The 24,983-nt window shown below is 32.7% G+C and overlaps 4 protein-coding genes across 8 annotated transcripts; 1 reads left to right on the forward strand and 3 right to left on the reverse strand.

Annotated features, from left to right (window-relative positions):
• Positions 1-5,315: 5,315 nt before the first annotated feature.
• Positions 5,316-11,124, reverse strand: LOC107959332 (zinc finger CCCH domain-containing protein 14). Its single transcript, XM_016895368.2, has 3 exons — positions 10,872-11,124; positions 9,130-9,190; positions 5,316-6,324 (listed from the first exon to the last, which is right to left on the reverse strand). Exons 1-3 carry the CDS (start codon positions 10,951-10,953, stop codon positions 5,568-5,570), a joined length of 900 nt encoding a protein of 299 aa, XP_016750857.1. The 5' UTR covers positions 10,954-11,124; the 3' UTR covers positions 5,316-5,567.
• Positions 11,125-11,981: 857 nt separating this feature from the next.
• Positions 11,982-15,603, reverse strand: LOC107959331 (non-structural maintenance of chromosomes element 4 homolog A). Of its 2 annotated transcripts, XM_016895367.2 has the most exons (8): positions 15,085-15,583; positions 14,863-14,943; positions 14,269-14,521; positions 14,049-14,142; positions 13,031-13,247; positions 12,852-12,943; positions 12,610-12,661; positions 11,982-12,434 (listed from the first exon to the last, which is right to left on the reverse strand). In XM_016895367.2, exons 1-8 carry the CDS (start codon positions 15,278-15,280, stop codon positions 12,343-12,345), a joined length of 1,077 nt encoding a protein of 358 aa, XP_016750856.2. In that variant the 5' UTR covers positions 15,281-15,583; the 3' UTR covers positions 11,982-12,342. The 2 variants fall into 2 exon arrangements, with proteins under 2 accessions (XP_016750856.2, XP_040968982.1); XM_041113048.1 differs by lacking the exon at positions 12,610-12,661 and having other exon boundaries at positions 15,085-15,603.
• Positions 15,604-17,606: 2,003 nt separating this feature from the next.
• Positions 17,607-19,673, forward strand: LOC107959330 (uncharacterized). The gene is made up of 2 exons (XM_016895365.2): positions 17,607-18,145; positions 19,219-19,673. Exons 1-2 carry the CDS (start codon positions 17,800-17,802, stop codon positions 19,539-19,541), a joined length of 669 nt encoding a protein of 222 aa, XP_016750854.1. The 5' UTR covers positions 17,607-17,799; the 3' UTR covers positions 19,542-19,673.
• Positions 19,674-19,747: 74 nt separating this feature from the next.
• On the reverse strand, positions 19,748-24,845 carry LOC107959329 (protein EMSY-LIKE 3). 4 transcript variants are annotated; one of them, XM_016895363.2, is made up of 11 exons: positions 24,326-24,845; positions 23,249-23,321; positions 22,723-22,931; positions 22,518-22,627; positions 22,177-22,414; positions 21,877-22,071; positions 21,735-21,803; positions 20,875-21,120; positions 20,722-20,790; positions 20,576-20,639; positions 19,748-20,133 (listed from the first exon to the last, which is right to left on the reverse strand). In XM_016895363.2, the coding sequence occupies exons 2-11, from the start codon at positions 23,274-23,276 to the stop codon at positions 20,009-20,011; spliced, it is 1,353 nt and encodes a 450-aa protein (XP_016750852.1). In that variant the 5' UTR covers positions 23,277-23,321; positions 24,326-24,845; the 3' UTR covers positions 19,748-20,008. The 4 variants fall into 4 exon arrangements, with proteins under 4 accessions (XP_016750852.1, XP_016750851.1, XP_016750853.1 ...); XM_016895362.2 differs by having other exon boundaries at positions 19,748-20,136; XM_016895364.2 differs by having other exon boundaries at positions 19,748-20,136; positions 21,877-22,062; positions 24,326-24,762.
• Between the last annotated feature and the right edge of the window lie 138 nt (positions 24,846-24,983).

Genomic DNA, 24,983 nt, shown 5'->3' on the forward strand with positions numbered 1-24,983 from the left:
AAATCTACCACAATTTTTGCATCTAGGTCTTGGAATATTTTGCACACTACTAGCACTAGCTGCTAGTTTATTAGTTACTCCGATATCTTGTTGAGTTGTTTTACTTTTATTCGATTGTTCTGGAATTGTAACAAGTCGACTAGAATCATCTCTGAACTTTTTAGCTAGAAAAGTCAAAATTGGTCTAGAGAAACTTCGTTACCTCTTCTTTCTCTTTGCATCTTTTTGTTATACACTTCTTCTATCTTTTGAGCTCGATCAGACAGAACCAAAAATTCTTGAATCTCTATGCCTCCAATTATTATTTTGATTTCATCATAATGCCCTTCTTCGAATCTAATGCACATTTCTTCCTCTATCGGTACAACTTCCTAAATATATCTACTGAGATACACAGATTCTCTATCATATTCAGCCACTGTTTTATTCCCTTGTCGAAGATCAAGAAATTCCCTCTTCTTCTTATCTAAATATCTCTTTCCCACATAATTCGTTTTAAACTCATTTTGGAAGAATTCCCAGGTAAGTTTATCTGCAGGTACCACTGCCTCAATGGTTTCCCACCAATTATACGCTTCTTCTTTCAATAGTGAAACTGCACACCTTAGATAATCCTTCGAAGAACACATAATCTGTTTAAAAACTCTCTCCAAACTCTTTAACCAATACTCTGCTTTAACTAGATCATCGTCTGATCTCCCTCGAAATTCTTTAACTCCAAAATTTTTGAGTTCTCAATCGGTGTTCTTTTGCTAGATTATCTATTAAAGGGGGAGCAACCGGGGTTGTAACTGGTGGTACAGTAGGGGGAGGAGGAGGTGGTTGCACTTGATTTCTTCTTTTATACCACTGATTCATTAACTCGTAAATCATATTTTTAAGTTCCTTCTCTCTCATCAAAGAAATCGAAACATTACTACTTGTTCCTTGCTTAGAAGTCTGTATTCTACTATTAACTTCCTCTTCTTAACCAGCACCCTCGGGTCTATCAGACATCTTTACAATCTATATAAAAAATTACTAGTTAGATCGGATTATTCACATCACATTATCACAGATTTATATGGCATGTATTTCCAGACACTTTACATATCACATTCGTCCTGAGAATCGACTAAACAAAAAATCTGATACCAATAAATGTAACACCCCTAACCCACATCCGTCGTCGAAACAGGGTTACAGGATGTTACTAAAATTTACAGAATAATTACACATAAATTCCATTATTTACTTATAGTCACATCAAAGCTTTCCACTTAAGTCATATTTACTAAATTATTTATATCTTAAGCTACAGAATTATAACTTAAGATCTGTAAAAGCATTTGAAACTAAACTCATATAAATTTCTACCATAAAATTTTTAGAATTTATGGATTGGCCAAAAAGTACAGTTTATTCTTGAAAGTTACCCATGTTCTGCTGTTTGACAACTTCGACCTTTCTTTACTAAAAATTAATTATCTCATAGTATGGAATTTGGGTGATGTTCCCATTTGTTTCTTTTGAAACTATACTCATTAAGGATTTTTTATATAAATTATAACCCATAAATATTTTTGTACAATTTTTAATGATTTTCCAAAGTTAGAATAGGGGAGCTCGAAATCACTCTAACCTTGTCTCACAAAAATTCAAATATCTCCTAATATGAAAGTCTTTTGCTTCCACCATTTCTTCTATGTGAAACTAGATTCAATAGCACTTAATTTCATATCTTATTCAACCTCTAATTCTATTTCCATAATTTATGGTGAATTTTCAAAGTCGAACTACTGCTACTAACCAAAAACTATTTTAGTACAAAATATTGTTAACTAGTTTATAACATCTTTACTTCATTTCATATAAACCCTATATATGCCATATAAATCTTTAAACATAAAACAAAAGCTAATGAAATTGATCTGGATAGTGAGCTTTGTTGTGATGATCCGATCTACCAACTTCCCTTTAATTCAATCTACATAAAAATATCAAACACACACAAATAAGCCTGTTGAAGCTTAGTAAGTTCATAGGTTTAAAAGTAATGCTTACCCATAATATTTCCAAACAATAACAAAATATTTACTAAAGTTCCCTGCCATTCACAACCATTGTTATAATACTTCACATAGTTGAGCTCAACATTAGCAACTACACGATTCTTTTTCATTTTATTTCACACCTCATATATTACTTATTATCAAATTAGGAAACTTCTTACGAAATTGAGTACGTTGTTGCTGAGTGCCACGATTCACAACTCAGTATGGTTTTCCTCATTGAAATATCATACCTACATTTCACAACTCCGTATGAAAAATGCCATATCTACGTTTCTTAACTCAGTATGGATAATATCATACTTACGTTTCACAACTCAGTATGGTTAATACCATACCTATGTTTCACACTTTGCCATGGATCAAACATGGTCTTATCCGTCAATTCATCACATGTCACAATACGAATGTACTTAATCCTGTGTTTTTCTTAATTTAAATTTCCACCTTTATTCTTTCATTTTATCAAAATTTTCACAATCCCACAGCAAATTCATATTTAATAACATATTATATCATTCAATTATTCAAAAATAAACATGTAAATTCAACCATATGAACTTACCCGGCTGATTTGTAGAATATATTGAAATTTAGGGATTATTCCACTTCTTCGTTTTTCTTTGGATTCCTGATCTATAATGTAAAATATTTTCACTCATTAGCATTTATTTCATTTATATTTCACTTCATAATTTATGCTCTTCAATTTTTGAAATTGCATTTGTACCCCAAAATTTATAGTTTTTACAATTTAGTCCCTGCTCAATTCACCCATCAATTGAACTAATTTTTCTCAATTAACACTTCATTTTATCATTATAAACTATTTCAAAACCTTTTATATTCTTAATTTCAACACCAACCTCTAATTCACAACTTTTTCCCAATTAGGTCCTAAATACTATTTTCTATCAAAATCACTTAATAAAACCACTTTAATATGAAATTAGAACTTAAATTTCATAATAATTCATCATAAAATTCCCTTACTCAGCCAGGGTAACTTCCAATTTCACCCACCAAATCAAAAACTAATGAATTCTATAAGTGGACCTAATTGTAAAAGTCATAAAAACATAAAAATTATCAAGAAAAAGCAAGAATTAAACTCAAATGATGTAAAAATATGAAAAAAAAAAATCTTCCTCCAGACCTCCTATGGCGTTTTGGCTGAGAAAATATGAAGAGATCTCTAGATTATTCAAATTTATCCTTATTTTATATGTTAAAATTGTGAAATTTCCAATTTTGCCCTTATTTCTCTTATTTTTCTATTGATTTTCTTTCCCTTTCCGTCCAACCTATTCACTTTTAGGCTTAATTCCCTTTAAATCCTCTTTATTTTAACACTTGAGCTATTTAATCCTTCTAGCAAATTTTGCATTTGTTACAATTTAGTCCTTTTTATTTAATTGACTACCCAAACGTTAAAATTTCTCAACCAAACTTTAATACTAACTTAGTGATACTCCATAAATATTTATAAAAATATTTATGGCTCGGTTTTCAAATTCAAGGTCTTGATACCTCGTTTTTGACCCGTTTAGCTTATTAAATTCTTTTAATTCACTCGATTCACCAATTACAAATTCTTCTAAATTCTTAGTTGACTCATAAATATTAAATTACTATCTTGTTCAATCCTACTTGTCGAATTTATTAATCTCAAATCACTATTTTCGACACCATTAAAAATTACGCTGTTACACTCTGCATCTTGGAAAAATTTTGAGATTTCGCGAAAAATCTCTGAGTACTTGGTTTAGTCTCGTCTTGTTTCTAATGTATGTTTTGGGCCTCGAGGGATCATATAAGGGACTTTATGAATAATTTCTAACATGAATGTTAAATAATATGAAATGTCTGTATTTGATATGTATATTCTGGTAATGGTCCGTAATCCTGTTCCGGCGATGGATACGGGTTAGGGGTGTTACATTCTAAGTGCTTGAAAAGGTGGTAGCGTTCTCCCCTCCAAATATCTTAAATGCTATAGGGCATGGGCTACGTATGATTCACCTTCTCAGGCATATAATGAGGCTCGCTCTCATTACCTATTTAAGCATTTAAGCTTTTGGTAAAATGGATAGGCAAAGCTCTCATAGGAGATAATATAAGACTTGTTGAAAGATTTCGTCGATTTCAAGAGAACCACACTTACGTCTCTAAAAAGAATAAAAAATCTCTCAGAACATGAAAAAGGATTTTTATATTGATAAAGTTTAATAAATAAAAATGTGATTTAATATATCTCTTTTGTTTTTTTGAACAAATATATAGTAAAATTTTAATAACTTAATTTTAACAGTAAATATTAAATTGTAATGACCAATAATTAAAATAATTAATATATAGTAATCCATTATTTTTGGAACAAATAGGAATGATGTGTCGGTTCCAAACATACCTTAAAGAGGTTAAGGCCATGTATTTGGAGGATTGTCCTTTCCTTTGATTCAGTCCTTGCTAGAAACAAATATATTTTTAGATAAATTGTTTCCTGCATTTTCGTTGCTTGGCGTAAGGGCATTTTGTTAATGAATATGATATATATGGCTCATGAGCTATTTTATATGACCCACCGTCTTAAATTTTGACAAAATACTACTCTTTAGATCAATTGTATTTACGAACATTAGGATACTTATTTTATGACTTCGTACACTCTTAACCAAGGAGGACTATCCACCATGACCTGTGATCCAGGCTAACTGTTAGTGTCCTCATCCACTATGATCTATGATCCAGGCTAACGGTTAGTGGCGCAGTATGAAATCCAAGGCGGTTTTTATTTATTTATTTATTTATTTTACTTTAAGAACTAAATGATATTTTAATTTAAGTTTTATTTCATATTAAATTTAATATGCATTTATTTAAATAAAAAGACAACGTGTCACAACACCAAACTAAGAGAACAATTTTTAACCAAACTAAACAATTGAATAAAAATGTAAGGAAATCATAATTTAATAAGTACACACTTTCCAGTTTCACACACACACACACACACAAACACAAAAAACAAAAAAAAAACATACTAACTTCACTCAATTTTTCAGACTCAAAAAAAAAAAATTGGCCAAAGTGACAATTTGTCATTATACAAATTTTGCATTAATACAATTGAATCAATATTTCAACTAAAACTAAAATTATATAATTGCATAAAATCAAAACATAGGACACAAAGGGCAATTTTGAAATTTATCACAGAAAGGAGAAAGCCAAAGAGAAAGTTTGGTTTCAAACAATGAGATGTAAGGTTAGAAAATCATATTAGGCACCTCCAGAGCCCATCCATACATGCATACATTCATTCATACAGAGAAAATCATTATCCATAAAATATAAAGAGGAAAGAAAAAAAAAATCCTAGAAGAAAAAATTGTTGCACTCCAAGCTACCTTTGCATCCGGCAAAAAGACATTATCAGCTACACCAAAATTATAATATAATCCAACGGCTAAAGCAAGAGTGATTACCTAACACAAAACAACATTATTGAGGAATTTACATTCCTGGCTTGCGCAATTCTTCTGTCCCATGCGCAAAGTGGCACCTTTCACCAAAAGTGCAGGATCCTTTAGAAAAGTTCTCGCACAGCTTAGTCTTAAAGTTGTTCCCTGAACCGGATCCACTCTTAGCGGTGTTCTTCATGCTACTTCCAGAGGCCGAACCAACATTTATAATCAGCTCGTGAACCATTGCACTGGCTTGCTTGATCTGATCAAATGTTCCCTCCAGCTCAATGTTCCTTGAACTAGGATCCGATTCATTCTCCCTTATAGAAAGTTTGGCTCCTGTAACCCTACAAATATGCTTCGAGTTCACACCATTTTTCCCAATAATAGCTCCTGCAAGAGATGCATCAATGCTGATCTTGGCAGTGGCAGATGCTCCGAAGCTGGCTGCAGCACCAAAACCTGGTGAGGGAGGCTCCAATCTGCCAGCCATCCTCCCAGGCATTGGTCCCATGGAACGAGGGTCTTCGTAAGTAGGACCAGTCCGCTTTCCAAGCTCCCATTCGCCATGAGCAAAATGGCATTTATCACCAAACTTGCAACCTTCAGGGGTGCTGAATTTGCTGCACAGGCGGGTCTTTACAGCTGGAGGAGATGAGCCATCAGGAAAGGATGGTGGGACTACTGAATTTCTGGCAGCGGCAGGAAGAGCTGGGTTGTTACCGAGCATCTGAGACACTGCTTTGATGCCACCCGGAACATAATGCAAGAAGTGGCAGCTCTCACCAAATTGGCACCCAGAAGTGCTGTGAAATCAACAAACTCAAGAATATCAAAGCTAATATCAACGCAATACCGTTTTGTTAATACTGTAATATAAGTACTAGTACAGTCTATGAGACGCAATTATGAATTTATTCAAGCTCCGTGTGCAGAGACTATAGCTCATACAATACAATGAAATTGGTCTTACTGCATGTAACATCAGGAATCACGCATAAAAGAATCTTATGTATTACCACATCATTGAGTAACAAGCACTAAGAACATGACACAACCCTTAACTATTGCCCAGAACCAAGCAAATCAGCAATCCTTTCTCCACAAAGCCACTTTCTTGAATGTATATATAGAAAAAGCATATCATATTAATTGACACTTCAATCAAGCAATCAATTCCTCTCCCTTAATATAGTCCTAAAACTGAAGAGATTAGAAGAAAAGTTTTCCATATCAGTCTAAAGGAAAATTCATAATCTCCCGTGCATCTAATAAGAAAAGCCAGTAATAAGCTTATCCCTATGATAAAAATAGTCTTGACAGATTGAATCCATCCTAAAATCAATGCTTTCTTCTCCTACTCAACATTTGAATCCATCCTAAAATCAATGCTTTCTTCTCCTACTCAACATCTCACCACAAGCAGCACTAGTCTTATACGATTACACTACTAATATGTTCATTAAACCTAATGCACAACTCACTTGATCAGGACACATCATATCTTCTTTTACAATAATATGGCAACAATCCATGTTACAATTAATTGTGCCAACGGCAAATTGCTATGAATTCTTGGATTGTTTGGGATTTGAACTTGATAACTTATCTGAGACAGCTTATCAGGGATAATTCGATCATCAAGAAGCAGGGGATAAACAATTAGAAATGTCATAAATCCACCCAGCATCCAGTGATATCAATCCAAAATATTTTGATCTTAATCCATGCTTTGAGAGCTTAACCAGAATAAAAACAGAGCTCATATCAATCAAGCTACTCATCATATATCTTTCCAATCTTACCATCAATTAGCACCCATGCAAAATATATACCAAGGACCCCTCCAAGCACAGTAAAGATCAAATTAATAACTTTCCTATTTAAAAATAAAAAATATATCAGCTATCTCAGTTAATGCACTTTTTTCTAATTTGCTGTAAAGTTCGGATCGATATTAGTGTACTGAAGCACTGCCAATTCCATACACCCAGAAAAAAACAGCTACTCTGCATCCTACTCTAGCTGTCATTTCTCAAGCATTTTCATTTTTATAAAATTAAAAATGGGTTTATCACTGGATAAATAGTTACCAAACTGTTTGACACAGACAAGAAAAATGTTCATAACTACCATTATTTCTAGGAGAGAGAAAGAGAGAGATTGATGCCCTCAATGTAATAACAGTAGTCATAAAAATACCATCGCACTATCATCCTCAAATTAATGAAGAAGAGTTTTATCAAATTCAATTACATTTCATTAACTGAACTGCTTACAAACTTCAATTGTCTATAAGCAAAATTTTCAAACAAAACAAGCTCCAGTGCCTAGAAAAATGCAAATATGCATTATCTTTCCCCCCAAGAAAAAGATATAAATTGATTCACAGGTAAAATAAATGCACACAAAACCAAGTACATAAATTCACTTAGTATCAAATCTTACTTACAAAAAAGAAACCCAGCTTGTTTCAATAGTTTCCCATAAAAGCATTAATTACTGTTCAGATGTATGACTTTTAAAAGTCTTGTATGAGTCCTACAATATGTAAATGATTATGATGTATTTTGAAAAGTAAAGGAAAGAAGTCTGTGTGGCTTTTACAGAGGATATATGAGACTCAAGAAACTTAAATCTTTAACCTTCCAGAGCAAACTTGACTAAAATAAGTTGACATATACAAGAATGCAACAAATGAATAAAGGCCCTAGATAAACATGCTACTCTATGAGTACATCCAAAAAAGTTTTTCCAAGAATGTTGGCCTTATTTTTTGACAAAGAAAATTTAATCAAGATGGGAAAACAATACTCATAACATAAAACAAAATTCTATATGGGCATGAATTATTAATCAAATAAGAAAAAAAAAATCTCAAATTACACAACAATATATGTATATATATAATAACAAGCGTTTCCTACTTTTTCCTTCCCTCTTCAATAAGAAAATCCTCAAAATTTATAAACCAATTAAGTAAAAGAAAGGAATTAAGTAAAGCTTACTCAAGCAAAGAATTGGAGGACAGCCTCCAAATATTTAGTTGGAAAAAGCCCATTATCAAATCCATGAAATACCTTATTATGTTACATATGCTGTTTAGAACTTAATAGCCCATAATTTTGCATCAGAACAAGGAGCCCTCAAATACAAGAAGCAACATTATATTCTAGAGTAAATTTAGGCTTAAGCCATTCTATTTCCATTATCTAGAAAATAGACTACCATGTACCAAATTTTCTGGTACTTACTAAATATTCCACACATAACACCTGTGTTTAATTGAAAAGATTATAGAAGTACACTATAATAGAAAAGTTTTGAATCCTGCATGGTTTCTTTCTGTTTACATATAGGCCAGTATGTAGTTAGTCCAAGAATTCACCAAGAAACAAACCATTTTTGTCCCATAGTCTTTCTTATCATGATTAGAGCCAAGAGCATTACCTGTATGATCATCACTTAACTGACCAATTAATTAGTCATAATCACATAAATTTTACTTCAGAAGGTTGTTGTCAAAGGAAAAGTTTACTTGTAACTTATAAAAATTAGAAAAAGATGGAAGTGCATTAGGCTAATTATTTTGTATAAGTTAAGATTTGAACCTGAAAAACTTTGTGCATGGCTTTGATTTGCTTCCTATACCAGTTGGAAAGGACTCCATTTCTGTTGCAGAACATTAATTAATTTATCTCAGTTACAATTTCAGAGATAATTAATTTTTAAAGTTTACAAAGTATTTAATACCCTGTTGACATTTCTTATCCTACTATAAAAGAAAAAATGCGCTTTATTAAATATGAAAAGTTGGTCTAGATAATTTTTAAAGTCATTAACCTTACTAATAAATTGAAATTATTGGATAGTTAGCTAACAACTTAGCAACTACTCCCACTACATACTTTTAAAAATGTTCTGTCCACTGAGTAAATACTTTGTTTCCTTCAAGAAAATGAGGAAATAAAGGGATAAAAAGATATTTTAACACATTGTTTTATATTTTTGGTTCCCAGAAAAAAAAACTCAACTTTGTGACTTTGAAAGTAAGTTGAGCTTCCTATTTTCCCAAGAACTGAGTTTCAGATGATTTAAAGAAAACAGCTTTCTGTTCTTTTTCTTTTTCCATGATGAAGAAATCAGATTTAAGGCAAATATCTATTCGCTTCAGACATTAATTCCAAAAACTTCAACAAGAATAACCATGAAAGAGAAATCTTCTAAATTTTCAAATACAATGTTATGTATGAAAAATCAAGACTATAACATGCGCCAAATCATGTATAAATATAATACTACATTCACTAACAAAGTAAGACATCATTGATGATCAAGTAAGAAAATCTTAACCATAATGACAAGGATCAATGAACTTAACATTCAATCTTTTACCCAAATAATAGAGGGATAAAGGAACAAGGGACAGAAAAAAATTCATCACCACAACCAATACAAGCCAAGCTATGCAACGACACAAGATGCTAATTATCATCACCAAAATACAAGAGCAATCATATGCAAATTCACTACTGCTTAAGCTCAGGAAACCCAAACTACAGGAGATAACACACACGGGGAGTGGATGATACCTTACACATTGGCAAAGGATTCAAAATGTCTACAAGCAAGTTTAACTGGTTGCTACAACCATGAATAAGTAAACAGCACATGCTATTAAATGAATCTGACAATCAACAACCCATTTTGGAGTATTTAAATTTTATGTTTAAAGAAAAGGAAATTTGCAGTAACCCCCCCCCCCGCCCCAAAAAAAAAAAAGAGTTCATACGTCTACCCAGTGCCAGGTAATTTGCTAATTCAATACTTTTTACATTGCTTTCTATAACTCCACGCAGCATGCATAAAGCTGCTCGTAGAGTTTCAGAACTCCACAACTGTGTTTGTGATTGAATGGGATAAAAATAAGCTAAATCTGAACTCAAAATGTCTTCTTTTTTTTATAAAGTTTATTTTCTCCTTTCACTAAGTTCCGATAGTAGAATTAAACTAGAACATAAATCAATCAATTGATATTTATCATCATGCATACCCAGAAATTTTTTTATATCCATTTACCAAAACTAAATCTAACATTCAAATCTCCATTAGTTACTTCCCAAGTAATCAAACACTCTTAAGCTACGGAAATTCCAAGCTTCCCACTTTCTCAGTACCTCGAGAAAGAAAGCGAAGAAAGATCATAAATAAAAAAGAGAAGGCAAAATAAAAGTGAAAGGAAAGTTCTCCAAACCCTAGAAATCACAATTTCATCACAAATATAGCACAAACAAGTCATATAAGCATAAACATAAACAATTTGACATACATATAAGTAGCAGAAAATTCGCACCTTGCTTGGATTTCTTGAAGCCGCCATTGCCGTTCAAGGCAGCCTCGGGCCTCACTCTCTTGCGTCCACCACCAAACTCCATTGGGCGAGCAACGAAATCCAAGAGAAAGAAACAAAAGTGAGAGAAAATGGAAAGCTAGGGTTCGGAGAAGAAGGGAAAGCGCGGAGGGAGGAGAAAGGAAAAGGGTGGAAATAGGTTTAAAAGTGGTTGATGGTGATGAATGAAAGAATGATGTGTCTGAAAATTATGATTTTTATAATCCCGAAAGGACAGGGAGAAAATACTAGTGGCGTTGATGATCACGTGACTGCTCACGTGCTACGACTGATATCATTACTTCGCAATTTTTTTTCCTTTTTCTTTCTTCAGAAAAACAACAAACTTCTTAAGATTAAAAAAAAAACAAAAAAAAACAAAAGAGGAATGGGAAAAGAAATATAAAAGAGAATTCATAGCAAATATTAAGAGTGTACTTCGATAAAAATTTTAAAATATATAAAAATTTTAAAATATTTGAAAAACGTTAAAATATATTTTTATAATTATTTAAAATTTTCATCTAAAATACACTCTTAGTTGCAAAAAAGTATAACCTTTGTTTGTAAGAATTTATAAATATTATTAATAGTATAAAAGCAAACAATATTATTATTAAAAATTATAGTTTCTTGAGACTTGTATCTTATGTTGTGCCATATGGAAGAAAAAAGGTGACGGAATTTGAAGAAAATTTGAAAAAATCTTTATAATTTCAATATCGAATTTGAGATCCTCAAATTTTATTTGAAAAAAAAACAGAAAAATTGCTTTATTGATAAATAAATAATTCTGTAGGTAAAGATATTTTCATTAATTATTTAAGATGTTCAAAGTTAATTTTTTCAAAAATATTTTACAAATAACTAATACGTGTATATGTTAAAAAAACAAATTCATCAATACATCAAATATGTAATATTAGAAGGTCAAAATTCTCAAAATATTAAGGCCAACATAATACTCAAGATTAAGATATGGTAATAAGAGACAGACATAAACAAGCAACTCAAATGCATGGTGAAGTACAATATCAAATTACTTAATTAGTCTACTCCAAAAACAGCATAACCTAGCGAAAATGCATTCACGTATCTACGAATCCAAAAGTGAACATGCTCCTAGTTAGTAAATAGGTCAGAGAGTTGCTCCGGGCTCGTACAGCAGAGGAATCTACTACAAAAAAGATGAGTGTTACCGATTTGAGATTAAGCTACAGCTATTTACATTACAACATTCCAAATAATTGTACACAATGTGCTCTCGAGAGGAAAGTCAGTTGGTCAATTGAGCTTACGCCGGCATCTGCGAATACCAGGGCCTTTGTTGGCATCATCTGGTTCAGGCGAGTCGTCTACAATGGATTCTTGCAAAATCAACCCTCGGTTCCTAGATAATTTTCGGATTGGTGTTGTGGTTGATGCTCCTGAACTGTTAGCTGCTGGTTCCGCCTGGGACAAAGTCGGGTGTGAATCTTCCCTGTGAGGCATCAACTCGTCCCCAACTGGAACCGCATTCATCATTACCTAAAATCCCATTCATTCAAAAATGTAAATTAGAAGGTAAAACAAATTAGCCTAAAACTGTGCTGGCAATTTTTTTTTGTAAAAACAAGCAACTGATGTATAGAGTTTAGTCAACTTAATACTTCACTATTTAATTATAAAGAATATCAATACCCATACACTATTTCTCCATTACCTTCCCTATGTGGCATTAGCTCCTCACCAACAGGTACCACATTCATCAATAACTGAAAGCCAGTTCATTCAAAACCAGAACTAAAAGGAAAGAAATTAACCTATAAACACTATACAAGAAAATAATAATTTATTCTAGCCAATTAAAATAGTTCGTTACACTGATAAAGCAAAAGCACTGAACATAATACTCAATAGTTCTTGCAATATTGGGATTATATATGATGATAGCACATTCCATACCTTCCAGTCCTTAAAATCGAATCTGAACACAAAATGGCTGTAAGCAGCCTCACCACTTGCTATGGACGAGGCAGCAGGGGCATTTTTAGGTGCTGAAAGAAAACAGTAAATGAGACAATAGCATTATCAAGGTATAATGCTAAGTGAATTGTCTATCAATTGTCTTGATATATACTTACAGACAATATGAGAACCAGATCCATTCACCACTATTTTGGCTCTTCCATCTTTAACTAAGAACGAAAGGGCAAATAAATTCTCGACAGTCTGTGCAAATGAACTTCTATTCAAGATCAAACTTTCAAGCTTCACTTGTCTCTTTCTCCTTAAAATTTCAAACATCACTGCCATATTCCTGTCAGTATCAGTTTTCTCTTCAGCACCAGTTTCATCAACCTGTAGAAAACGACAATAACTCTTTGTCAACAATGGTTGTTAAAAGAGTATATAGACACAATACAAATTATGATTGCTAAGCTTATGGTACCAAATAGTAAACATTCAACCACACAACGCTAAACACTGCACATCAGGATACACGTTTCATTTACTTCCACAACATCTCTAACCATCAATTAATAGAAACCAAACAAGAAAGGGAAGTTTGAATATTCCCAAAAGATAGGGTGTGAATAACTCAAAAACACACCATCTCCATGAGATATGGCTATTACCAAGTAACTCAGCTCCAAATTATACACCTTCCTGATCATGCGTTCACTTAAAAATTAGTGTATTCCGTTAAATTCAGCAAGATTTTAACGGAAGTTTATACTGAATCAAATTATTGTAGTTAAATGAAGAAAACAAATCAAACCAAACTCTCTGTAAGCCACAACAAATTGAATACAGTTCTGTTTCATTATTCAGTTTTTAGACTTAAAAATAGTTAAGAGTTCGATAATATAATTCACCTAGTGACACAAAGAATAAATACTATTTTTATTTCATAAAAAAAAAAAAGATTAACAAAAGTCAAGTTGGTTAGGTTAGGCATGGCATGAACATATTTCAGTTTTTAATAACAAGAACTTTAAAGTGAACTGAATAGTTTTATCATAACTTGAAAAAAAAATTTTAAACTAAGAGACCAAAAAACAAAATGAAACGAGCACAATGATTTTATTGAGATTCTTCAACTATATTTCACAACCCTAAATGATGCCTAAAAACTAAAGACCAGAGAACACACTTCACCTCATCAGGCCGAGTAGTATCAGTTGGTCTGACAGCACGCTTTCTAGTAACCATAGGCTTCCGTTGCTTTAACTCATTACTCATAGGTCCAAGCCTAAAGATCAGCACAAAGCAAAACAATTCAGCAAGAATCCAACAATCCTTAACACCCAACCCATTAAAGACCAAAAAGAAAACTCAAAACAGTATCTATAAAAGAACTAACTATAAAAGAACTAACATAGTGCAAATTCCTTTGCAGGTTCTAAAGAATGGCGAAACAGCCACCCCAATTTCTTTCCAATCAATCGATATCTGCTCATTTTCTTGTGTTTCAAGGCTCCTGGTGGATTTCCCAAACTCCCTAATTAAACAATTGACGAAGTCTGCTAGGCTGATTCCTTCACAAGAGATGGACTTAACAGAAGTTGCCAATGTATTGGCTAAGTCTAACAATGCCTCCGCATCGGCTACTTGTTCACGTGGCTTCGACACTACAAGCACGAAAAAGAGAAGCACCAAAATTAATTACAATAATATATATATTTCTTTATGACCAATGTGAGTCTATCAGCAACACTTTTGCAGATTAAATTCTTTCGACTTTTCCACATAAAAAAAAATGAACAAAGACTACTAAGTTAATTAAACTAAAATCTAGAAAATCTCAAACAAATTCAACGAATCAACGCTTAACGGACTTCCTTTAAGAAGTTAAAAGAAATGTGATAATTTATGAAAATGTTCAAAAATTAAAAAGCTATTCAAGAACAACAAAATGAGACATAACAAGTATACAAATTCTCTAAAACTTAAAGGAAAAGCATAGGGAAACCTTGTTGATGTAAGTTGTCGACTTCATTAATGATGATGTTAAATTTATTAGAATCCACGTTCGATATTTCATCCCTTGCATCTGCACCGCCAAAAATTCAAGTTAGAAAAAGCAAAAAAAAATTAGCTAAAATCTGGAAAGAAAATTAAAACAAAAAAAATAACTTGTGAAAGGAGATTAAATTGCTTTTAGGAAAAGAAGAAGAAGAAAAAAAAGAATAACCGTTTATTTTGGTCATCACGGCAAGGTATTTGGAGCGAAGAACCCTCCTATCTGCCACATCCTCTTCTTGATTCGGTTGATTCGACTCAACATCCGCCGACTCATCTCGGGCAACTCCCGCCACCTTGGCTCGAACCGGTTCAGCAGCTGCATCGCCCTTATCTGTTTGCTTTTCTTTCTTCACATTTCTCCTCATAATTTCAAAGAATTTGAGTCTTAAAAGAAGAAAAAACTAACGAACAGACCAAAACCCTAGACAAATAAATTACCAACGGAAGAAGATTTTCTAAATCAACAGTAAAAAGAAAAAACAGAGAGAAAGAGAGGGGAAAAAAAGAACTGAAAATGATTACAGTTTAAAACATTTTAATTTCTCCCTCCCATTCTTTCTTTTCGATACTCACTTTCCCGCTACTAATTTTTCAGTACTCTCTTATATATATATATCAACATGGCTTCGGCTTTGGGCACCAAATTGATGGACCAAGGTTTCTGAGTGGTCTCATCTTGCCCCGGTCATAGTTAATGTAAAATAAAAAAATCTATAAATTATCATTTTTTACATTTTTTAAGTTACTCAAAATTTTCAATCACCTGTATTTTCTTTTTACAGTGCAAGTATTACAAAATTGAATGTCAGAATGTCATTAACGGGATTTAAATGTTAATTTTTAAAATGTAATTTTTTTAGGTTTTAGGAGTTATTTTTTAATTTTCAATAACTTTTAAACTATTTTCATATGTTAATTTTAATTAAAAGTTATTTTAAATTTTATTATGGTAGATCATAATATGAATAAAGATAAATATGCTAGTTATCAAAGTATTGTCAACTCTACTTCATACAATGTGAGACTATCTATTAAACTAATAATCAGTAAACAATAAGCATGAGCACTACCAATTCTATTTGGTACAATATAAGACAACTCATTATACCAACAACTAATAAGAAACAAGCTTAGGACCAAATATATCATCACCTGATATTATCCCTATGTTATCTTTTTTTATTTTTTTATCTAATTCGCTAAATTAGTACATTTTATCTTCATAACTATGAATTTTCAACTAAATTATTGGAGAGAGATTTCACTATTAACTTATTTTGTTACATTTACAAATCTTGCTATCTTCCAAGTTCCTTGCCAATTTAGGGTGGTTTAGATAAACGGTGTGTTTACTTGCGGTTAATGTAAAAATAACGATGATAATGAGATTTGATACTGTAACTGAGATAAAAAGTAAGTTAAACGCACAACACCGCACTTCGTCGTCCATCCAAATCCACCATTAATTTCATTCTGATACAAAAAACACATTAACACATTGAATGTTCTTAAGGTAACTTTCACTCCAAATTCATTACACATTGATGTTTGGTTAGTTTTGTCAATTGAATCTTTATTTTTTCAGCGAGAGGTAAAAATGATCTAATTCCATTTCACAATATTAACTTGTGCTAAGTTCCATTTTATACTTAGAGTTGTCTATAGATCGAGTTGCTCGAAAAATAAAAGGATTTGAGAAAAATATAGGTCTAGAAAAAAAGTTTAGGCAAAAAAAAGTTCCTTTAGAAAATGGATTGGGTCTCAAGTAAGTTTTTTGGCCTAGGTCCAATCTAGTTCAAATCTTTAATAAAAAAACTCTAGTTGTTTTTTCATGTTTTGCTGATGTTTTCTACTTTTTTTGCCACTGTTTTGTTATCATTTCAGTATTATGTTATTACTATTTTATTTTTAATATTTAGATATTATATAACAATTATTTTATTATTAAATTTACTATTATTTTAGAGACATTTGCTTGTTAAGTTTTAGTATTTTGAGTGTCATTGGTGTATTATATTTTAAAATTATTTATATAAAAAATAAAAATTACAAAAAATTAATACTGGCCAAGCCTAGATTTTAACAATTTTATTTAGGTTGAATTTGAACAAAAATTTAAACCTATTTCTCTTGCTGGGACGGGCCTAACAATCGAACTTAAATTTTTATTAGACCAAACTAAACTTGGCCCGACCGGTAGACAACTCTTTAATAAATCTAGGCTTAATTTTTTTTTTATTTTTTTAACTTTATATAAATTTTTAAATTTTTTTTAACTTTATAGTTCCATCTAATTTTAACTTCACTACAATTAATTTCCTGTGTCATCTTTTAGGTCGTAAACATGAAATTTATGTAAAAAAATCAAAATTTGTTATTAATCATCGTATTGTGCTTATGTTTTTCATTTAATTATTTTTAGTTATCATATTTTAAAATATAAAATTTTAATCACGACTAATTAAATTTTATTATTATATTTTTTATAAAAAAAACCACCTCATTATTATTAGAAAGATAAAAATATTGGAAATAACCAAAACAATTTCCACCTCAACAGTTTCCAATCAAAGCAACTAAAAAATTAATATTCTAAAATTTTAATAAAAATAAATAATAATGTTAATAGTTAAATATGAATTTTAAAATATAATTAAAAATATAAATATAAAAACCAAATTCCAATATTTCAAACAACATGTTTTAACTAAGAATTAAATTCCCCACTTTTCTCATCAAACTTCCAATATCCCGTGGGCCGTTTTTTCCTTTACCTTCTTTCGAAAGTTAAAAACACAAACACGCATTTACATAGCATCTTTTCGTTTCATTTTCTTCCCGGATTCAATTCACCATCAACCTTTCCCTTGAGCTCTCTCCAAGAATGTCAAACTACACAGTGGAACGCATCAAAGTTGTAACTCCTGATAAAGTGGAACTGATGCCAAAAGTTTTTAAACCTAATGAAGAGATCAAAGACAACTTAGTGGTAGTCCTTGTCCATCCCTACTCGATCCTGGGTGGGCGTCAGGCTCTTTTGAAGGGGATTGCTTCTGGATTAGCTGAAAATGGTCATAGGGCTGTTACTTTTGATATGAGGGGAGTTGGAGAGTCCACTGGAAGAGCTTCTCTTACAGGTTTTGCTGAAGTCAAGGATGTTATTGCTGTCTGCAATTGGGTTTCTGAACATCTTGATTCTCACAGAATCCTGTTGGTGGGTTCTTCTGCAGGTATGTTATAATTATTCTCTCTCTCTCTCTCTCTTTCTCTCTCTCTCTCTCTCTCTCTCTCTCTCTCTCTCTCTTCTTTTCTGCAAATATCTTTGATTTGGGCGTGAAAAATTATTATTAGGTTCTGGGTAGTGTTTAGAATCCTTTGTTTAAAACTCAGATCTCATTCATGATTTACTTCGAAAAGGAAGAAGGTTAAAATAAAATGCAACTTCTTTCTAGCATTGAAAGGGATGTTGATTGGTAAAGTTCTGTTTCTGTGATTACAAGAGGGTTAAAACGATCTCAGTGTTATTTGTTGACAAAAACTTTCATTCAGGGTCACTTCTGAGCTTCTTTAGGAAAATAATGTTTTCAGACTTTATGATCAGTATCTAAAAAATCTCTGGATATGTAGATCAGTACTCTAAATGCTGGAGGTTGTTTTAGGAATTTTATTGTTGTTTCTAAAGCTCAAAATTACATATGAGCTTTGATGCAGTATGATCTATAAATTTTGATTTGGTCTAGTTATGCAAAAGATTATGAAAATTGTTTATTTTCATATATGAAGTTGCATAAAATTAAAATTTTTGTATAAAATTACATATTAAATCAAAATTCATAATTTTAGGATTTATCTCTTTTTCCATTTGGTTTTTGGAGAAGCGTGAGTTTCACTAATACTATTAAATCAAAATTTATGTATAAAATTACTCGTTTATTATATAAGTTGGACTGAATTTTTTCCCAGTGATAGATATGGTATTGGATGTGTAGTTTTTCTTCCTAGTATTCACTAATACTAGGTTTGGTATAAGTATTGTTTTTTCCATATGTTTTAGTACATAAGTTAGCAATAAACTAATTATATTTGGTTATTTTTAGCCACTAACATGGCTTGTCGGTGGCAAACAAGAGGAAAATTGTTTGCTTATATTTTTTACTAGAGGTTTTTTTTGTATCTTTTTAATTTCAAGTTTAAATTTTTACTTATTATTCTTTATTTTATGTCTAACTATTTTAACGTACTTATTAAATAAGCTTTGTCTTCGTACTCATCATCATTTATTATTTGCATTGTGTGTTTTTAGGGGCGCCAATTGCGGGGTCTGCAGTTGATCAAATCGGGCAAGTTGTGGGGTACGTAAGTTTGGGGTACCCTTTTGGCATGATGGCCTCCATCCTTTTTGGAAGACACCACAAAGCCATCCTCCAATCCTCAAAACCCAAACTCTTCGTCATGGGAACTCGGGATGGATTTACCAGTGTCAAGCAGCTCAACAAGAAGCTTAGTTCCGCAGCCGGGCGCAATGAAATATATTTAATGGAAGGAGTTAGCCACTTTGAAATGGAAGGCCCTGCTTATGATGCTGAGATGGTGAAGCTTATCCTTAAGTTCATTTCCTCATTGTAAGACATGTAGCCACTTCTTTAAAAAGATTAGTGCTCGATGAATTGCTATTAAATTTACTTCCTTAAGCTCTGTTGTTGTTTGTAGAAAAAGATGCCAATTTTATGTGATAATATATAATGTTATTTTGTGCAATTTGCGGGAAATTAGACCTTCGGTTTCCATCCTGTCTGTCAAAGTGAAAAAAAGAACATTGAGTTCCACTGAACTTGGCTGCAAACAAAATGAATATAATAAACTTTTTACATAGTCAGCACTCAGGGATATCACCAGTAATATATTTTAAAACTTTATACAAAGCATTTACCTAGACTACGTTTAGATTAAAGTTACAATACCCTGCTAAGATTAGGAACCAAAGAAATGGCCATTACAAAAAGTTCTTCATTCAGTCACTGCTAAGGCCACGGCTACAGCTATTTATACTGGATATACTAAGCTGGTTATTCGCTACCCAGAACCTACGCTCGTCATTTGATTGCGCCATCAGACCCTTCAATTATTCTACCCTCACCCATCTCATCATTGTACTGCCGTTTTCTCCATGCTCTTTCTTGATCCATTGACTGTCCTTGTGAGAACGGATGCTCTCCATCTGCTTTGAAGCCAATCAAATAAATATATAAATATAAATAATGGCAGCCTCTTAACTGCTTTCAGCCATATAACTTATTATTTGAGATAAATATCTCCCTCGGAATTGGTGGCATTTCCATATGTAATATAATACTGCAAGTATGTACTCATCTTGCTACTGTTGATGTTGCAGGTAGAGCAGTTACTTGACAAGTTAAATAATGTGGCAGCAGGCTTAAGACAGAAGCTATGCCATACAAGTTAATTTGAACCAGTACTTTCATTCTTATGCAAACTGGAATGGCCAGGACAAGTGGACAGCATTTAATCAAATGAAAACTCGTACAATCTTGTGACAGGTAAACAGAACATCCAAAAGCTACAAATAAATTGTACAACAAAAGATGGAGCATCCATATTTTAACTAATCTACGACATAATTATATGTAATTAGTTATTACCACTTTCACCGTCAGATGCACCTTCAAGTCTCGCAATTGCATCAACTAGGGCTTGTTCATGCTCCTGTAATGACAAATATCCATGGTGATTGCTGCTGCAATAGCTAATATGGAACAATGCAACGTCATTAGAAGACAATACTTACTTTCAGCACTTTCTTTGCTTTCTCAATTTCTATGGAATCAGGGTGGCTTGCACCAAAAACTTTTTCCACCTGTTCAACATTTCCACAATTAGGAAGTACACACCACATCTGACAGTTGCAGTTTATTAGATGATCTTCCAGTAGCAATTATACCTCCTTAATTAGAGTATCTGTATGAAGTATCTCAATATCCGCCAAAACCTTTTTTCCAACACCATTTTGCATCAAAGGAAAATCTTTTTTAGCCTGACCCTTTAAACTCCCCCTACCTCTTCCAGCTCCAGCCACCCCACCACCGCAAGCCATGGACTTCTTAATCCCACGGCCTGGACCAGGGTGGCCACCTCTACGGGATATTCCAGGATCATCACCTTCCCATCTAATATCTTCAGGAGATATCTATCATTATATTTATAAGAAATCAGTGTGTGGCATGAAAGCATAAGTAACAAAAAGAGCAGCATTGTTACAAATGACAAAATTACCAGTTCACTATGCTTGAGCAAAGTTATGTATGGCGATCAGAAGTACAATAGTTAAAAATGTGGACTCTTATAATTGATGAATAACCCTAACAAGTTTGAAAGAATGGAAGTAGTGGGAGAAAGTTGTCAAGATATACAGACATGAACCTTGAATTCAGTTAATATATTGATCAACAATGAGGAATTATATTACTCTATCACATTACCCTTGTCATATTAGACATATCAGAGTAAAAAGGGAGCCTCCTAAATCTCATAATTCCTAGACATATACTGCTTGAAAATTCATGAAAATTATATTTATCACTGGCAATATACTGTAACCTTATGAGATGTAAACCCTATCTAGAGAAGAATATGGTTCAAGATAGAGGGCTAGACCATGCACATAAATTCTGCAGCGTATGATGAATGACATAAAAGTTCTTGAGGCACATATGCTACAAGCTTAAAAGTTGATTTTGGTAAAAAATGGTATACAACATACTAATGGAAGGTAAATCAAGCTGTACAAAGTAACAATTATACCTCTTTGAGATTGACCCATTCCCAGGTTTCATCTGCAGTATTTATATCATAAACCAAAGCATGCCGCCCCTACCAACATAGAAACATAGGATTACAGCTCCATTAGTTAACAGCTTATTGTATAATCAACTAAGAAACATACCTCAACTGAGTTATAGTCTGTTATAACAGCCTCATAGAAATGATTGTCTTCAGGCCACCTTGTCCAAACTTTCCTTCCAATTAATGGATCATATGGTGCAGCTTCAGCACGTACATTTGCAGCAAATGCTCCTGTTGAGGTACGATTAGGAGCCTGGGGCTTTCCAGGAAGGCCTCTGGAAGGATGCTGCATCAACTTCGTTGGGGATGCAGCAAAACAACAGACATAAATAAAAGATGAAAAGAACACGCATATCCCATTCATTATATCTTCTAAGTATCTTAAAATGAATTAACTCACAGATTTTGACTTCTTGCTATTTGCTCCTGGCATAGGACCTCGTCTTGAGGCTGATGAAGATGGTTGCATAGATGGATGCAATGCAGGAGATGGTGCACCCATGGATAATGAAGCTACTGAATGTGATGTTTTCATTTTCTTGCGTGATCCTGATACTGAAGGACTAGGTACAGGGTCAAGCATAGGCTGACTTGTACTAAGCATTCCAGGCTGGAGGCCACTTCCCGTTCTCCATTCCCTAACAGCAATGAAAGATCATAGTTCCCATTAAAAAGGAGAGATAACCAGAAGTCATTATATGATAAAAGCTGCTCATAGGAGCATGGCACAGTATATCAGACCTTATCCTCCGAAGCATGTCATCAGCATTAACCCTCAATAGAAGCTCCCTATGTTCCTCATCTGATACTCTCAACTCCTTTCTTAGTTCAGTAATTAAACTTTCCTTCTCCTGAGGGGTAAAACACATTTGGTTTAAGTACCGTTATAACCTGCTTTACATGATTTTTATGGGATAATTCATTGATAATTTTTTTTGACAAATACCCAAGTTAAAGCATCAGATTGAGCTTTGAAGGCCCGCAAGATCGAACAGTATGCTTCCTGCTCAATGAGATGGATTTGTGTTTCCATGTCACCATGCATTCTAGGCAAAGGAGCAGAGCCTATAACTGCTGATCTTCCATTCCCAGCAGCAGTACGACCCCCTCTTTGAAACCTGTTCTGATGTGAAGGAGGGAGGTCATCATCTGTTCCTGCAAGGGTTCAGAAGTGATAACAAAATCATTTACAAAACTGATTAAAAAGAAAAAGGCTGATTAGAGGTTATACTGTTTCCTACAGTTACCAGCAGTTATATTGTTTCTTCAAGCCACCCATTAAAAACATTACAGAACACTTCCTAGCAATGTACAAGTTTCATGAACCCCAAAATTTCACTCAAGATAAAAAAGGAAGCAGGTAACTTTATCATCAATTAACCAAGCTGGAAAAAATGTTCTCTCCCATCTTAAAATCATCAAATTTACAGGGACAAAAGGGAACTTGAAACGAAATGTTTAACTCAACTCACCACTGCTATCAGAAAGCCCATAGTCCATGAAGATCCTTCAAAATCAATCTTAAGAAAAGTCTATGAAAATGATCTGAACCAACAGAAGCAAACTGATAAGTTGTTAAGAAAGACAAGGTACAACTACCTGGAAACAATAAATAATACAATGAATGCATAAACTTCAGCTAAAATGTGAACTTCAATCAACTAAACTAGCTATAACCTTGCTAATCTATTTTTTATTTTGCTACAATAATCTAGATCGATGGATTTGTCAAAATACACCATAGCTGAACCCAAAAACCTCTAAACATCAAGCACAGTTGGTACCAAATATATATAATAAGCATGGAAATTCAATTGCAACCTATTGCTGCAAACCAGTACGAAACTAATGACTTTAAAACAACGTTACAGAGTTTTTGGTCTTTGACAAGTGAAATTTTGTGATTTGGTTTCTTGGCTAGAGAAATTTGTCTTACTTAGAACTCCTAATTATGCATCAAAATGCCAATTAAGAGGAACCACTTGTCACTTTCGATACTTGCTTTTTGCTTATATATAATATATGCACGTTTGAATACAAAGGCAAATAATATTTTGAAAATTTAAAATTTTTATTCTTTTTTAAGAAAGAAAATACGTGATATTTTAACGCTCAAATAAAACATTTATGTTAGAATTGTCGTTGTACTTTTTTCACTTGTTGATTTCTGGAACAATTATGATTTTGCTTTTACTATTTACTTTTACAGTTTACTACAAAACAACGTGCTTTGACGAAACAAAAGGCTAATTTCAAAAAGCAATATCATAAATATAATAGAAACATCAATTCAACTATTCAAGCAATTTCGTTAAAAAAACCCTAATTCCCAAAGGCACGATCATAAATAAGAAAATAATGCAAAGCTACGAACTATCGATTCTAAATTAAGCTTCACGAGTTTTAAACCAGTCTCGCCGCTTTAAAATCAAACTGGAAACATATAGTAAAATCAATTTTAAGTCAAGTTCATCAAAGAAAAACCCTAAATTCACAGTATTAAGCTCCTAAAGTTACTCAAATAAAATCAAGAAATCTAACAAGCTAACCTTGCCCGTCAAACCCCCTCCCATTCTGAGGATCGAAAGCCAATTATTTCAGCGAAATTCTTCAAATTTGAACCAAAAGTTCAATTCTGGTCGGCTTTGAGATCAATAAAACCCAACCAAACTCTTCCACAGTCTTACTCCGAGCAGCTCCAATATGAAAAAGGACGATGCTTTCCAACAAATTTATCGTACTCCAAGCAAAAAGAGAATAAAATATAAGATACCAAAAGGGACAACAGTTGTTTTCCAATATTTCGAATTCAGATTGAAATTTGAAGGGAGAAATTGAGATTTAGAGGGATTAATGGGAGAAATGGAGATGGGAATAAGAGATAAAATTATGATTAAGCACGTGAATTTTTGTGAGTATATTTGGTTGGGATCGCGGGAGAGTGTGCTTGAGAGAGCATAGAGAAAGAACACGGACTTGAAATCTGTTTTTAATTTAAAGTCGTTAATTTTTATTCAGTTTTAGTTCCGCTCTCCACGCACATACTGCATGCCGTTTTGGTTAATTGACGATTCTTTTCTCTTCGTTATCTCTCAAATACAAATTTTGGTCTTTGTACATTTAAAAAAAAAGTCAACTTATGTATTTATATTAAATATATGATTGAGTTCACTTATTAGTAGATGTGTTTATAGGTTGGCTTTGGTT

This window comes from Gossypium hirsutum, chromosome A05 (genome assembly GCF_007990345.1).
Source record: "Gossypium hirsutum isolate 1008001.06 chromosome A05, Gossypium_hirsutum_v2.1, whole genome shotgun sequence".
Lineage (NCBI taxonomy): Eukaryota > Viridiplantae > Streptophyta > Magnoliopsida > Malvales > Malvaceae > Gossypium > Gossypium hirsutum.

What these genes read in the sequence shown, in the direction of transcription:
- LOC107959332 (XM_016895368.2), bottom strand. Translation starts at nt 10,953, where the DNA reads ATGGAGTTTGGTGGTGGACGCAAGAGAGTGAGGCCCGAGGCTGCCTTG. An exon ending in CTTCAAGAAATCCAAGCAAG is followed by an intron (nt 9,191 to 10,871) that starts GTGCGAATTTTC and finishes GTTCTGCAACAG; the next exon opens with AAATGGAGTCCTTTCCAACT. An exon ending in CCATGCACAAAGTTTTTCAG is followed by an intron (nt 6,325 to 9,129) that starts GTTCAAATCTTA and finishes TTGATTTCACAG; the next exon opens with CACTTCTGGGTGCCAATTTG.
- LOC107959331 (XM_041113048.1), bottom strand. Translation starts at nt 15,280, where the DNA reads ATGAGGAGAAATGTGAAGAAAGAAAAGCAAACAGATAAGGGCGATGCA. An exon ending in CGTGATGACCAAAATAAACG is followed by an intron (nt 14,944 to 15,084) that starts GTTATTCTTTTT and finishes TTGGCGGTGCAG; the next exon opens with ATGCAAGGGATGAAATATCG. An exon ending in ATACTACTCGGCCTGATGAG is followed by an intron (nt 13,248 to 14,048) that starts GTGAAGTGTGTT and finishes CGTTTTCTACAG; the next exon opens with GTTGATGAAACTGGTGCTGA.
- LOC107959330 (XM_016895365.2), top strand. Translation starts at nt 17,800, where the DNA reads ATGTCAAACTACACAGTGGAACGCATCAAAGTTGTAACTCCTGATAAA. An exon ending in GTTGGTGGGTTCTTCTGCAG is followed by an intron (nt 18,146 to 19,218) that starts GTATGTTATAAT and finishes GTGTGTTTTTAG; the next exon opens with GGGCGCCAATTGCGGGGTCT.
- LOC107959329 (XM_016895362.2), bottom strand. Translation starts at nt 23,276, where the DNA reads ATGGACTATGGGCTTTCTGATAGCAGTG. An exon ending in TGGGCTTTCTGATAGCAGTG is followed by an intron (nt 22,932 to 23,248) that starts GTGAGTTGAGTT and finishes GAACCCTTGCAG; the next exon opens with GAACAGATGATGACCTCCCT. An exon ending in ATAGCAAGAAGTCAAAATCT is followed by an intron (nt 22,072 to 22,176) that starts GTGAGTTAATTC and finishes TCCCCAACGAAG; the next exon opens with TTGATGCAGCATCCTTCCAG.